This window comes from Podarcis vaucheri, assembly GCF_965113315.1.
Source record: "Podarcis vaucheri genome assembly, chromosome: 1".
Lineage (NCBI taxonomy): Eukaryota > Metazoa > Chordata > Lepidosauria > Squamata > Lacertidae > Podarcis > Podarcis vaucheri.
In genome coordinates, this window is record NC_138759.1 from 47,165,250 (window position 1) to 47,178,947 (window position 13,698).

Consider the following 13,698-nt stretch of genomic DNA (forward strand, 5'->3'; position numbering starts at 1 on the left):
GCTTCCTTGCATAGAATCCCACAGGGAACATTCACATCAAAAATTATTTTGCTTTCTGTCTGAATAAGTGGCCAGGCCAGTTGCTGTACTCAACAGATTTTTCCATGGGGATTAATGATAATCTTGTGAACTATGGCATTATTTCTCCCTGGATTCCAAGTAGATTAGTCAGATGACTCTGGTTATTTGCAGTATTCCAGTCCAGATTATCACAGTGCCATGGACAATGGCTTCACATTGTGTTTTCTTTTTAAAGGGTGTGTGTGTGTGTGGTTAAAATCTGAATGGGAAATTCCTAATTTAACATTAATATATATGTATATTTTAAAAATGGTTCCAGCAGGACATCTGTTTGCTATATACTATCACAAACAGGGATAGCTCACCCCTTTTCCCTGAGTGGTGAAGTTACAGCAGCAGTCTCTTTTCTTGTAATGAAAGAAAGCACAGAAACTGACGGTGTATTTGTAATTATCTGGATATTAAGATCAACCTCCGAGGCCTTGCTCTGAGTTCCCCACATCATCTGAAGAAAGGTAGATGTTGATCAGAGATGGTGGCTTTCAGTTGTGGCCTCCTTCTTCAGAGAGGTTTGCTGGTGCCATATTTGTTTTATACTCAGTGCCAGGTGAAAACATGTTTATTTGCCCAGGCCTTAAGGATGTACGTGTTTTACAGTGCTGAAATTGTTGTCTGCTTTGTTGATACAGCTTAGTATTTGTTACTATGGTTTAGTATTTGTTTCATAACAAGCCGCACTAAGTGTTTCAGCTGTAGAGTCAATCAGGTCAATTAGTACCAGTTCCGCAAAGCAAACAGCATGCTTTGAAGTTATCATATAATAATAATAATAATAATAATAATAATTTATTATTTATATCCCGCCCATCTGGCTGAGTTTCCCCAGCCACTCTGGGCAGCTCCCAATCAAGTGTTAAAAACAGCACACATTGTTATCTCGCAGTCAGCTCCAAAAATGGTCATCGGTGGTCCTAACTCCTCTCCTTAAAATATTGGCAAGCCTCTCTGTCCCTCTTCTATACTTCAGTGTGTTCAGGCTTTCCACTGATTGGTTTAATCTTCCAGGGCTTGGTTCATTGCTTACTGGCATCCGAACTGAACAGCTACCAATGGAAGCATCGGGTTTTGGCCTGTAAAACATTTTCACGTATTCCTGGGAGCGTCAGCCAAGTAAGTTATGCCTCACGAAGCTAACAAACTATAACATCCATAAGAGAATATTGGTAGAGCCATTTTCATGACCGAAGCACTAGCAGATTCAAATATTCCTTCTGACGTGATTCAAGCTTACTAGAGATTCCATTGTTTGTCAGTTCAGAGCAGTGGCGTAGTGTGGGGGGTGCAGGGGGGGCCGGCCGCACCGGGTGCAACATCTGGGGTTAGGGTTAGGGGGCGCAAATCCACGGGTTAGGGGGCACAAATTACTTGCCTTGCCCCGGGTGCTGACAACCCTCTCTACGCCACTGGTTCAGAGTGAGGAAAAACATGTTTCTCTTCATTTGTGACATGCACCAACATACACATAGTAATTAAGGGAGGGGGAATTGTTGCAGTGGTGATGCCACCGTTAAGCGTAAAAAAAAATCTGATTTATTTAAAATTGCTCCTAAATGGCACTGGTGGTGAAACAATGTGCAAAGACTGAGATGTGAATATATAGACAGAAAATTCTTTGGTTTGAATCCTAAACTAAATCAGCTGAAGGAAGCTCATGGAAGGAATGTTTCCTCTTGCCTCCTCGCTACCCAGCCTTGTGTGTTCCCTGAAAAGCCTCAGTAGAGACTCAGGAGGCCCTCCGAAACAGCAGAGGCTTGGGCTCAGGTGTATCCTGGGGATAAAAGGAGAAGGAAGGGAATCACAAAACTTTCCTTCTGTGGATTTTGTTAAGTTATATTAAGTTATCCAAGTCTGATTTTGGAAGATTCCCTTGTCCACCAGCAGCCCACTGCATCCCAACCCACATTGTTTAGGAGGCCACTGGCCCTCCAGAGTAGGCTTTTTGGAGGGTTCAGGTGTCTTCAGAGAGACAGAGGGAATGGGAAGCTTTCCTTTTATGAGCTTCTTAAATTAACTTACCTTGGAATCCAAGCCTGCATTATGTATATGAGCACTGGGGTTGGGATGCACAGGTTAAGGTTTCTACTGTGAGCAGAAATCCTAGGCTTGCCAAAAAACATCCATTCCTTCCCAAAGGGCTACCCAGCAATGAAGGGGGCCAGCTTCCTTGATTCCTAGACTTTTCTAGGTGTCCAGGCTTTCTACATGGCTCCCCGCAGAGATGCTGACATAAGAAACAGTTGTACTCTTTTAAAATGATGCCTTGTGAAGCAAGGTTGTGTTGCAGCAGTTCTGGTCCTACAGGGCTGCTTTCAGAGAGCAGCATTGGGAAACTAAGGACCGGCCTCCTGCCAGTTGTGTTATGGGGAGATTTGGGGCTCTGTTTCTGTTACATCTGAATCAGGAGAGGGTGTGGCTGTTTCAAACCAGTGCCTGGACACTCTTATACTACTGTTTTACTGGTTTTATGTTGCATTCTCTTTCAATGACACTGCTTGTTGTCTTTATGTTGTACACTGCTTAGCTTTTTAAAAAATATTAAGTGGCATATAAATGCTTTTTAATGATCATCTTCATCTTTGTCTTCTTCAGCGTCAATTTATCTGTTGCCTTAGTTCTCTAAGTTACTCTTAGTTCTTCTATGTAGGACCTAAAAAACAAAATTGTCCAGCTCATGTGGACAGATTGGAAGTTTGATGTACGCCAGGCAGCTGCCAAGGCTTTGGGGCATTTGGAGCTTGGGAAAGAAGTCCATGATCAACTCAGGTGAGAGCCATGCAACGTGGTAAGACATCTCAATCACTAGCAAAACATTTCCTATGCAAGATTCTGAAATGCAGATAGACAGTGCATTGGAAACAGAGGACCTCAATAATGTCTGATGGCATTTGAAATGAGACGCATAGAGATCCATATGCATGTTAGAAACATCATCTTCACTGATGGGCAGAGCAATCCTATACAGTCACATTTGTGCCCAGTGCCACAGATATCCTGGCAAGAGTTTTCAGCCGACGTACTGGAGGTAGTTCCTTCAGGGTAAGTATCATTCTGCTGACATAGCTCCATCTCTGCCAGCAGAGCATCATATATACTGCTTCCTAAGGCCACTTAGCTGGCCTAAGTCATTTACAGGATTTGCACCCTTAGTATGCTCTTAAGTAATGACAAAATAGGATAAAGTTAATAACCATTGTTGTTATGCTTTTAAATGCACAAAACTAAAGCTTGATTGATCCTCTGCTCCATAATGTGAACTGGTCTGATTGTCTGAAGGCAATGCACAGGGGCAACATGAGAGGCAACATCCAGAATCAGTCCAAGGTCAAGACACTGGGGCCTGGACTCAAATCAGGCAACTGGTGCAATTACACTGGTGCGTTTACTTTGGAACCTAGAGCGCAGCTGCAAGCCATCAAGGCTGCCTAAAGAGTTCGTCTGTTAATGAGGAGCATCTTACTCACAAGTAGCCATTTTCTCTTGAGGAGGGCAGCAGCCTGACTGAGCCTGCACCTGTGGGCACCTGCACTCCCCCAGACTCAGCGGCTGATCAGCCTCTGCCTCTGATTCTGTGCAGGGGCCTCCTGTGTCCTAAGGAGGAGGTTGGAGGGCTGTGACCAATGAAAGGTTTGGCTCTGTCTGACTGTTAATTGACACAACCTGCTGCTCCATTTGCCTTGGGGAGCTCCAGGTCCTCCTCCGAAGAGGATTTCTCCAGCGTGGAAGTGACAGTGGTGCCCTCCAGGTGTTGGTGGGATACAACTCCCATCATCCCTAACCATTGGCCACGCTGTCTGGTCCTGATGGGCCCAACAACATCTGGACAGCACCACAGTGATTACCCTTACAGTTCTTTATGCTAAACTAGGCATAGGCAAACTCGGCCCTCCAAATGTTTTGGGACTACAATTCCCATCATCCCTGACCACTGGTCCTGATAGCTAGGGATCATGGGAGTTGTAGGCCAAAAAACATCTGACGGGCCGAGTTTGCCTATGCATGTGCTAAACACATCTAGCTCATGAACACGGGGGTTTATGCTGTTGCTGATTCTATTAACACTTGCTATAATTAATGGCCCTTCACTTCAAATGAAGTCTTTACACCCAGGACTTAATAACTGAGTTCAACCATTGTTCATTAAGAACACACTTGTGCCCTCAGGGAGAAGCTAAAAAGAGGAGATGTCCGGATGAGGGTGGAAGCTCTTTCATTGATTGGGTGGCTGAAACTCATGACGGCCAGGCTGCTCCCTGGCTTCCTAAAGTGTTTCACTGATGACTTTGTAGCAGTTCGAAAAGAAGCCTGCTGGGCAGCTGGAGAACTTCAGATTAAAGAAGAGATGGTGAGTGTTCAAAATGTAGGGCCAGTGCATCCACGAGGCAAGGTGAGGTGACTGCCTCAGGTGGCGGGATCTGTAGGGACAGCAGATTCAGCCTCCAAACAATGCATCGCCTTCTGATGCTGCTGCAGTGGCAGAGACAGCGGGGGTGCTGTTCCTTGAAGGCCAGATCCTTGGCAGCACCCCCTCCATGCCTCCTTTGCATCAGCCTCTTGGTGAATAGGAGGTACTGCTGGTCTTCTCCCACCCTTTGTTCCCAAAGTGGCCATTTATTTCCCGCTGATTCCTGATGTAGATCTTCACCCACCCCTTCTTCCCTGGGGGGATGCTATTTTGTGGTTTGCCTTAGGTGCCAAATGTTCTTGGGCCAGTCCCAGCAAAATGACTGGCAAAAGCCCTATATGTGGAGATAAATAGAAATTCCTTTCTTGAATGCAGCCTGGATGGCTTCTTCAGAGACTTATTCTTCAGACGCTAGTCCAGGGCTGGAACAATACATCTTCCTCACTGATTATTTGGGGAGAACCAACCTTCTACATGCATAGTAGATGTGGTATAAATGGATGTATAACGCTACTTCTACATTGTGCATCTGGATGTATAACGCTACTTCTACATTGTGATGCTTTTTCAGGCTGGGTTCTGCCTGGATGCATGATGTGGAGAAAATGGGTAAAGAGAAATTATTCTCCCTCTGCTCTAATACTAGAACCTGGGTCCCTCCAAAGAATCTGAATTAATGGGAGATTCAGGACAGACAAGATCCTTCTTCACGCAACACATAGTTAAACTATGAAACCACCCCCATAAGATGGTGGCCGACAACTTGGATGCTTTTCCAAGAGGATTAGGGAAATTCATAGAGAATAAGGCTATCAGTGGCTGCTAGCCATGATACATGTGCCAGAGGCAGTGTGCCTCTGTATACCAGTTGCAGGGAATTGCAAGAGGGGAGAGTGCTGCTGTATTCAGGTCATGCTTGCAAAATTCTCATAGGCATCTGATTGACCACTGTGAGTACAGGAAGCTGGACTAGATGGGCCTTTGGTTTGATTCAACCGGACTGTTCTTATTCCTTTTGATGTAGACTTCATTACATGCAGTTTGAGCTGGATCAGGGACGCGGGTGGCGCTGTGGGTTAAACCACAGAGCCTAGGACTTGCTGATCAGAAGGTCGGCGGTTTGAATCCCCGCGACGGGGTGAGCTCCCGTTGCTCGGTCCCAGCTCCTGCCAACCTAGCAGTTTGAAAGCACATCAAAGTGCAAGTAGATAAATAGGTACCGCTCTGGTGGGAAGGTAAATGGCGTTTCCGTGCGCTGCTCTGGTTCGCCAGAAGCGACTTGGTCATGCTGGCCACATGACCAGGAAGCTGTATGCTGGCTCCCTAGGTCAATAAAGTGAGATGAGCGCTGCAACCCCAGAGTTGGTCACGACTGGACCTAATGGTCAGGGGTCCTAGGGCCAAGATCTATATTAAAGTCCCTTGTCCAGAGACAGAGAACCTGTGGCCCTCCAGATGTTGTTAGACTCCAACTCCTGTCAGTCCCAATCAGCATGGCTAATGATCAGAGGTGATGGAAGTTGTACTCCAAGAGCATATGGAGGGCCACAGGCTCCGTATCCCAGCTCAATTCCGTTTCATCCCAGGGAAACATTTCTGCTACATCTCCAAAGTATTTTTTGGTAGAGCCAATGAATCCAGCTGAAGTTGCTTGGGGGCTTTGATCTGGTTTGTGGACTTTCTGTTAGCTGTCTCTAAAAGTCCACCCCGCCATAGACTGTATTTTCTGTGTTTAAAAATAATATAAGCTGTGTTTATTATTTATTCATTCCCATACTTTATTTTTAAAAAATATGATAGGCACAGTTTGCCAAGACCTTCTAAGCACCACTGAAAGTTAAAGGAATGTGATGAATAATAATAATGATTATAATTTGTACATCGCCCATCCGACTGGGTTGCCGTGGCCTCCAGCAGATAAAAAAACACAATAAAACATTAAATATTAAAAACTTCCCTATAAATATTCCCTATTAAATATTAAAAGCTTCACCTTCTGATGGGGTGAATGAAAGCAGAAATGTGCTATTGTGTTTCTCTCCTTCATTATTATGAGGCCTGAACAGGAAAAGAAAATACTGCACATAATGGAAAGATGGCTTTTTCAAGACAATGGAATTGAATGAGCTACCTGTCTGCCCTGCAAAAATGTTACAATACACAACTGATGGGCGATGTTTGGCTTGGTGGGTTCCACATCGTGCCTACCTGCTGCCTTTATATTACAGTCTGGAATTCCCTATTGGGGCAGTCTTGTAATTTATTTGGTGTGAACCATCCCGTTTAAAACAATATGCAAACTACGTTCTTGCAACTAATACCTTTTTTCTTGTTGCTGTTCTTAGGTGCTCAGGTGCCTTTTTAAGATAATGCAGACTGACCCTCTCTGGAAAATCAAGACTCTCGCTATCAAAGGTATTCTATAGGCTAGGACCCTATCATTTCCTTCTCATGTGCAGAACCAACCTGTAAAAAGTATGGGGATGTTCAAGTTCCACTAAAAAGCTGATCATCATTTGTGGATGTTTTAATCATCAGGACTGAAGCAGCCCCAAGACTAGTGATAATCCTACGTTAGCATTTACATAGCATATTTAAAGCATTTAGCACTTCACATTGTCTCATATTGTTTCCAGAGAAGTAGCTGTCTCTTGCTGCAACAAGAACAGGAAAGAGTTCTGTGGCCTTTTATGGACTATCACATTATTATGGTATCAGCTTCCACGGACTAAAATCCAGTTTGTCACCAGTTATCTTTGTAACAGCCCTGTAGGATAAGTGAATATTTTAATCTCTCATGCTACAGATATATGTCTGATGTTGAGAGCAAAGCCTCTTGCCTAAGCCTCTTGAGATAACTGCTAATGGATTTCAACCAGAGACTTCTTGGTACATTCTCTTGGGGCCAAGCTGGATATGCCATTAATTGCAACCTTGCATTGAATATGTACACTTTAAAAACTGCAAATTAAAGCTGCAAGGGAAGGTATATGATGATCAGAATCACAACAAGTCATGGTTGGCGAGTGTAACCATTTCCTCCCCTGTTGTGATTTTGAGGAAAATCCCTCCTCTGAAGCTAATATTTGCACTGGGAGGAAATGCCTCCTGCTAGTATCAATTGGGGATTTCTTCTCAACGCAAACAGTGCAGCAACAGGGAACCTTGGACCCAGCAGCCAAATGTGGCTTGCCAAGCCTCTCTGTCTAATCCTTGGGGCTCTCCCCAGAGCATACCCTCTCCCAACCACGTTGTCTCTTCCTGGGCCAGTCCCTGCACTGGCCTTCCTTCCCACTCCCCTTGAATGTTTTCACTTGGCTGTAAAGTGTTCTTGACCTCTGATAGTGACTCTTGATTGAGAAGAGTGTCTGTAGAAAATAGTGTACTTTTTAAAGGTGCAATTTACATTAATTTATCTACCCACTTTTGCCTCTGTCTGCCCAACACTGGTACGTGCCCCCTGGAAGATTGCTAAAAAAAAAAGGCTTCCCACCTCTGAAATAACACATTCAGGCAAAGGATTTTCCTCAGAACCGCAGCAAAGGAGGAAATGTTTAATTATCAGCCCCAGAGGGAGCAGCTGTTTGCGTGCAAAAATAACTAGCCATATTTAACATCCTATCTGATACTGCAACAGCTAGCATACTTATTTAGTGAGCAGATACAATGAACTTTTTACATGCCTCAAAAGTGTTTTCCTGCTGCTGAAATTTCACATTAAAAGAGTCAGCATCAGAGTCAGCATCCTGCTTTCTAATTTAACACTTTGCCAAAAGTGGTATGTCCAGGAGCACAATCCTGGACTGTCATTGAGTTAATGAGTCAACAGTGGCTTGATTTCCAAAAAAAGATGAGTAAGATCAGCAATAATACCGGCATCTACAAAAGATGATTTGGGTATAATCTATTTTGTGCTGCAAGGAAGGTTGAAGCACAAAAGAGATTCCCACAATAAGGCAATTCCTTCCTTCCACTTCAGGGAGAAAGGGTAACATTTTGTTTCAGAGTGTAGGATGTAGAACTTTAGGTGATGGTGGCACTTGGATCATTGCCTCATCTTCCTGGCATAAATGTTGAAATGAACACTCTTTTATTTTCTGTCAGCTCTGGGTCAGATAGGAGAGGCAAGTCCTTACCTGAAAGAACTTCTCCTCTGGGCCCTTCATTATGAAGAAGACCCTGGAGTGCGAAGGGAAGCCTGTCGTAGTCTCATCACCCTCAAGATGAAGGATGAAACAGTTCGGGCTACTTTGCTGGAGAGAATGATTATGGAGCCAAATGAGATGGTCAAAGAGTAAGTCCCTTGTTTCCTAAATGGAGAAAATCTTATGCATTTAGAAAACCACTTCCTTCTCCTGGGTTCTTCTTGGCAGATGTGCAATACCTTTACAGTGGTACCTCAGGTTACATATGCTTCAGGTTACATACTCCACTAACCCAGAAATAGTGCTTCAGGTTAAGAACTTTGCTTCAGGTTGAGAACAGAAATTGTACTCCGGCGGCGTGGCAGCAGCAGGAGGCCCCCATTAGGTAAAGTGGTGCTTCAGGTTAAGAGTGGACCTCCGGAACGAATTAAGTACTTAACCCGATGTACCACTGTACTTCTTCAGGATAATGCTCCTATGGAACACATCTACAGCTTCTGGGAATGAACTTTGTGCTTGGGGGAGAGGGAAAAGAAAAGCTGAAGTCCGGAAACTAAGTTCTGTTTCTCACTGGGCACTCCCACCACCACCCATTTGGTGAGCGTAAGGCCAGCGGGTTATGTGTATAGATCTCCTCCATTTAAGAGTGGTGCCTGAGTGAGTCAGGATTTCCCCCTTACATGAACTACACTTATAAGTTGGTCCCCTTCTCTCACACACCAAACATGTAGCTAGGGGGTCGGGGCCTGTATGATCTGGCAACCCCATCATGAGTTAATGTTTAGCTTTTGCTTGTAATTCTGTTTCTTTCCTTACAGGTATTCCAATGAGCACCTCTCAGATTAACACTAGAGTGGCTTCAGAATTAGCAGTCCAGAATAAGCTCTAGCTGTTCTTAAGTAACACAAACAGAATAAGCTTTGAGGGCATATTTGGCAGGGTATGATACAAGGCCTTGCAGATTTTTACCTTGTTCATAAACACCCCATGACTAAATTTGTATCAGATGTACCCCCAACCCACTTGTGCAGATTTTGAGGGCATGTGGAAGGCTTCAGGGAGGAGTGTGATGTGAAGTTCTGCTGCAGAAGTCTGTTTCACTTGTGCACAGACAGCACTGGATACAACTCATATTCTAGACCATTCAAAAGTATGCAAATAGAGTTTTAAGAAACAGTAAAGCCTACTTTCAAGATTAACTTGAGAACTGGAGTTGTGGCTTCCAAGTGCCTTAGATGGAACTGAAACTTTCACTGTAAATATAAACATTACTTCTGAGAAGTACTATACTTAAACCTGATCCATTCCTCACCCCACTCCCCTCTTCTACGTATTCATGTGCTCCTTCCAAGCCTCAACCAGCCAGAATTGCTAGCTACATCTGTTGTTTCAGTAGTTTATCATTTTTACCACCTACCCTAATAACCTCCTCCCATGAACTGCTGCACAGGCCAAGCAGATCACAGGGTGGTACAGAAGAATGCAGTGTAAGGTTATAATTGGTGGCCTTTGCCAGCAAGTCTGGACCAAGTGCCACGCCAGGTCTGTGGTACCAATACCCATCTCTTCCCCAACCTGCCTCATACTCATGGCAAAGACAGATTTTAGTGTCTCTTACACCCACCTCCCCCTTGTATTGCATCACAAGGATTTCAGAGGGTGCAGCAAACATATGGAGACAAGTGGAAGCATGAACCAGCTTCAGATAAGCCCAAAGGACCCATAGGGGAGGCCTTCTCTAGCTATACACTGGTACCTCAGTCTACGAACAGTCCTGTTAACGAACACTTCGGACAACGAACTCCGCAAAACCAGAAGTAGGCGTTCCGGTTAGCGGACTTTGCCCTGGAAGACGAACACTGGCGGCGGGAGGCCTCATTAGGGAAAGTGCGCACCTCGGTTTAAGAACGCTTTGGTCTAAGAATGGACCTCCGGAACAGATTGTTTGCAACCTGAGCACTGTACACTGCTGCAGGGGCAGAAGGATCTACTTACACTGTTGCAGATATCTCACAGAATAAGGTGCTAGCTGTATGCACATAGTAAATACAGATGGAGAGAAGTTACTGTATTGTATTTATTATGTTTTATTATGTTTTTGTATCGGATCAGATTATTGTAAGGTCTATGTTCTTTGGTGTATCGTTTATTGCTGTAAACTGCTTTATGAATAGTAATATAGAAAGGCAGCATACAAATTAAAAGTAAAATGAAAATAGAAGATGGCTAGTGTACTGATTTGATAGAACTCCTTCCTCTGGCAGGCTTTCATCTGAGATCTCTGAAGCATGTAAATAACACACCGTCCATTGTTTCCAATTTAGGGAAGTGAGCCGTGCTGTGAAGATTTTCAATTTTGAACAGGAAGAGGAACACGAAACGATTCAGATGATCAAGAATAAGGTGGGAGAAAACTCCAATTAGCAGAAAGAACTAGATTCTTTTTTGGTAGGAGTAAAGAATTCAGAAATATATTATGAATACTCCCCCTGTCCAAGGATGTTCAATTATAGCTGATTGGGGGGGGGGCTGCTCCCCTCCCCCTAAAATCAGACTTTTTGCAGTAAGCAACGGAGGAAGTCTAAACTTGAGAGAGAGCACTTGTGAGATACCACTTGCTTTGACACATCCTCTTATCTCCCTAAACACAGATCATAATGAACATTAATTAAAATAGCCATTATCATCTAATCTTGCTGCAGGACAAGTGCAGCAGGACAAATGCTCAATAAATAGGTCATCTGGAAGTGCCCTTACTTCCACATAAAATCTTCATGTTCATTCTGGAGGTGGCATGGTCCTGTGAAAACTGGACCACATGGCTTCTTGCACTTAGATCTAGCAGCTTATAGAGCAATTAGCTGTAATGCCCCTTTTTGTCTCTCTACCCTTCTAGGAGGGCTAGTGTGTTAGTTAGTCTAGTCTTACATCCCGGAGGTTAAGGAAACTAGGAATCTTACTGAAGAGTTAAGCTCTGGCTTGTTAGGGCACACAGGGCTCTGGGCAGTCTTAATGCAACTGTCTAGGCTCTCTGAAGCCCAGTCATACCATTACTAATTTTTCACATCACAACTGGCTCCTACCAGCCCCTGAAAAAGAAGTGGAGGCAATGTATGTCAATATATAAACCAAAGGAATTGTGGAAAGCAGACACAGACATCAGTTATGAAAGTGAAAAACATTTAGCAGTCCTACTCTCCAAATACAGATCTGCCCCACTCTGTCCCTATTTAGGTAAGAGCATATTGTTTCAATCTGGTCAACTAGAATTAAGTTCTGCTGAATGGAGCACCTACTGACAAGTGATCTACCCTTCTACAAGGGCTGGTGCGTTAAGTTTCACCTTTAGTCTTACACCCCAAAGACTACAGAATTTTAATCTTTGGGCTACTGATCATTGTATTTTTGGTTTTAGTACATTGGATTCGGTTTGTTTCCATTGTGCACCACCTGGACAAGTTTTTACATGACAAGTGGCAAGTAATTTTAATAAAAATAACTATTTCTGACGCAGGTTGCCACATTAAGCCAAAAAGACTTGGTAATTGAGAAAGTGCTCAAAATTAAGGAGATAACAAAGAATACGTGGCAGGAAGCCCACCGCATCTATCGAGAGAAGGGAGACGTCTTTGCGTACAGTTCAATAAGGGACATCTTCCTTGATGTTGTTCAAGATATTTTCACCGGTAAATCAGGGTGGTGGGGAAAGCAGTTTGGTAGAATGCTCACTTGCTTTTGCATATTATTTTTTTTCTTTTTTCAGAAAGGGTGCTCGGCACAAACTTTAAAGTAGGGGTGGGAAACTGGATCTGGCTGGCAGGCTGATTCCAGTACTGGTTCACCATCCAGAGAACACTCTTGGGAGGGCGGTCCACACAGCTGTCAAGTCATGTGACATATGACGTAAGGCAATTCCACTTCAAAGAAGAATCAGGAGCATTCTCAGTTTAGTTCAAGGCACAGATACAAAAGATTCTTGCCAAAGGTGAGGCTTGTATTCTGCAATGCATTTAAATTCAGCTTTGGATGCAAACCTCATTTTTGGGAGGAATTTACTAAATTGTACATTTTTTTTGTTCCTGCAACTTGCTCTAGGGCTTTATGATGAAGGATGGGTAATAACAACATTTCACAGAAAGTCAAATGTAGCTGTAGAAGTAGGTCCTATAGATATGAAGTTGTCCACATAAGTGTATGAGGAATTGAAATTTGTCCATTTTGCTAAGGCTGCTTTGACCAGCTTTTTTAAAAATCCAGTGTTGATGTACTCATTGTGCTAAAACATTGCTTTTGATTGACAGCTTAGCTTCTATGTGTCATGTTGAAATGCTTATCTACACCAAAACAAAAAAGCATTCACTATCCTTGGTAGGTTTTGTTTTGCTTTACAGAAATAAGTGTTCCATATTCAAACAGTTTAGGATCCTGCACCTGTAAAATATGTAGGATTAGCTTCAATGAATTTATAGAAATGTGTAATTAAACTGTCACCTAGTCATATTTCTGTGTGCACACAGATCAATGGCTACTAGTTGTATTAGATACAGTCACTGTATATTTTAATTTCTAATCAAACACACAATTTAAACATCACTGTTAGAAATATTGTATTTATTATAGTTAAATATTGGATGATCTTATTTTTCCAAAGGAAAAGAAACTTACCCTATTTTTTGCCCTATAGGACGCACTTTTTCCCCTCCAAAAATGAAGGGGAAATCTGGGTGCGTCCTATGGGGCAAATGCAGGCTTTCGCTGAATCTTGGAGAGCGAGAGGGGTCGGTGCGTACCGACCCCTCTCGCTCTCCAGGCTTCAGGAAGACATCCGCAGCCTAGGCAGCCCTGCGGGGCAGAAGGGAGATGGTGCTTAGCAACATCTGGAGGGTGTCATGTTGGCTGAGTCTGGACCAGATGTACTATGTACACAATTCTGCATTTTAATAGGCAGATAGCACCAATCTGTTTGTAGTTAAACTAACAGGTTTTCTCTCTCTTTCTATTCAGAAAGCTTTCAATGTCCAAGCAGGAAGTTCTCAGAGGTTTGGATTGCTATCTTAAATATTCTAGTAA

General features: G+C 43.4%; 1 protein-coding gene across 4 annotated transcripts in view; it reads left to right on the plus strand.

Moving 5' to 3' along the window:
* Positions 1-13,698, plus strand: part of HEATR4 (HEAT repeat containing 4) — a 37,570-nt gene that overhangs the window by 15,679 nt on the left and 8,193 nt on the right. For all 4 annotated transcript variants that reach the window (XM_082239499.1, XM_082239501.1, XM_082239500.1 and 1 more), the window contains 8 exons: positions 1,087-1,191; positions 2,726-2,844; positions 4,243-4,423; positions 6,829-6,898; positions 8,588-8,777; positions 10,953-11,031; positions 12,143-12,314; positions 13,633-13,694. In XM_082239499.1, coding sequence (XP_082095625.1) covers positions 1,087-1,191; positions 2,726-2,844; positions 4,243-4,423; positions 6,829-6,898; positions 8,588-8,777; positions 10,953-11,031; positions 12,143-12,314; positions 13,633-13,694 — 978 coding nt within the window. The remainder of the gene's footprint in view (positions 1-1,086; positions 1,192-2,725; positions 2,845-4,242; positions 4,424-6,828; positions 6,899-8,587; positions 8,778-10,952; positions 11,032-12,142; positions 12,315-13,632; positions 13,695-13,698) is intronic.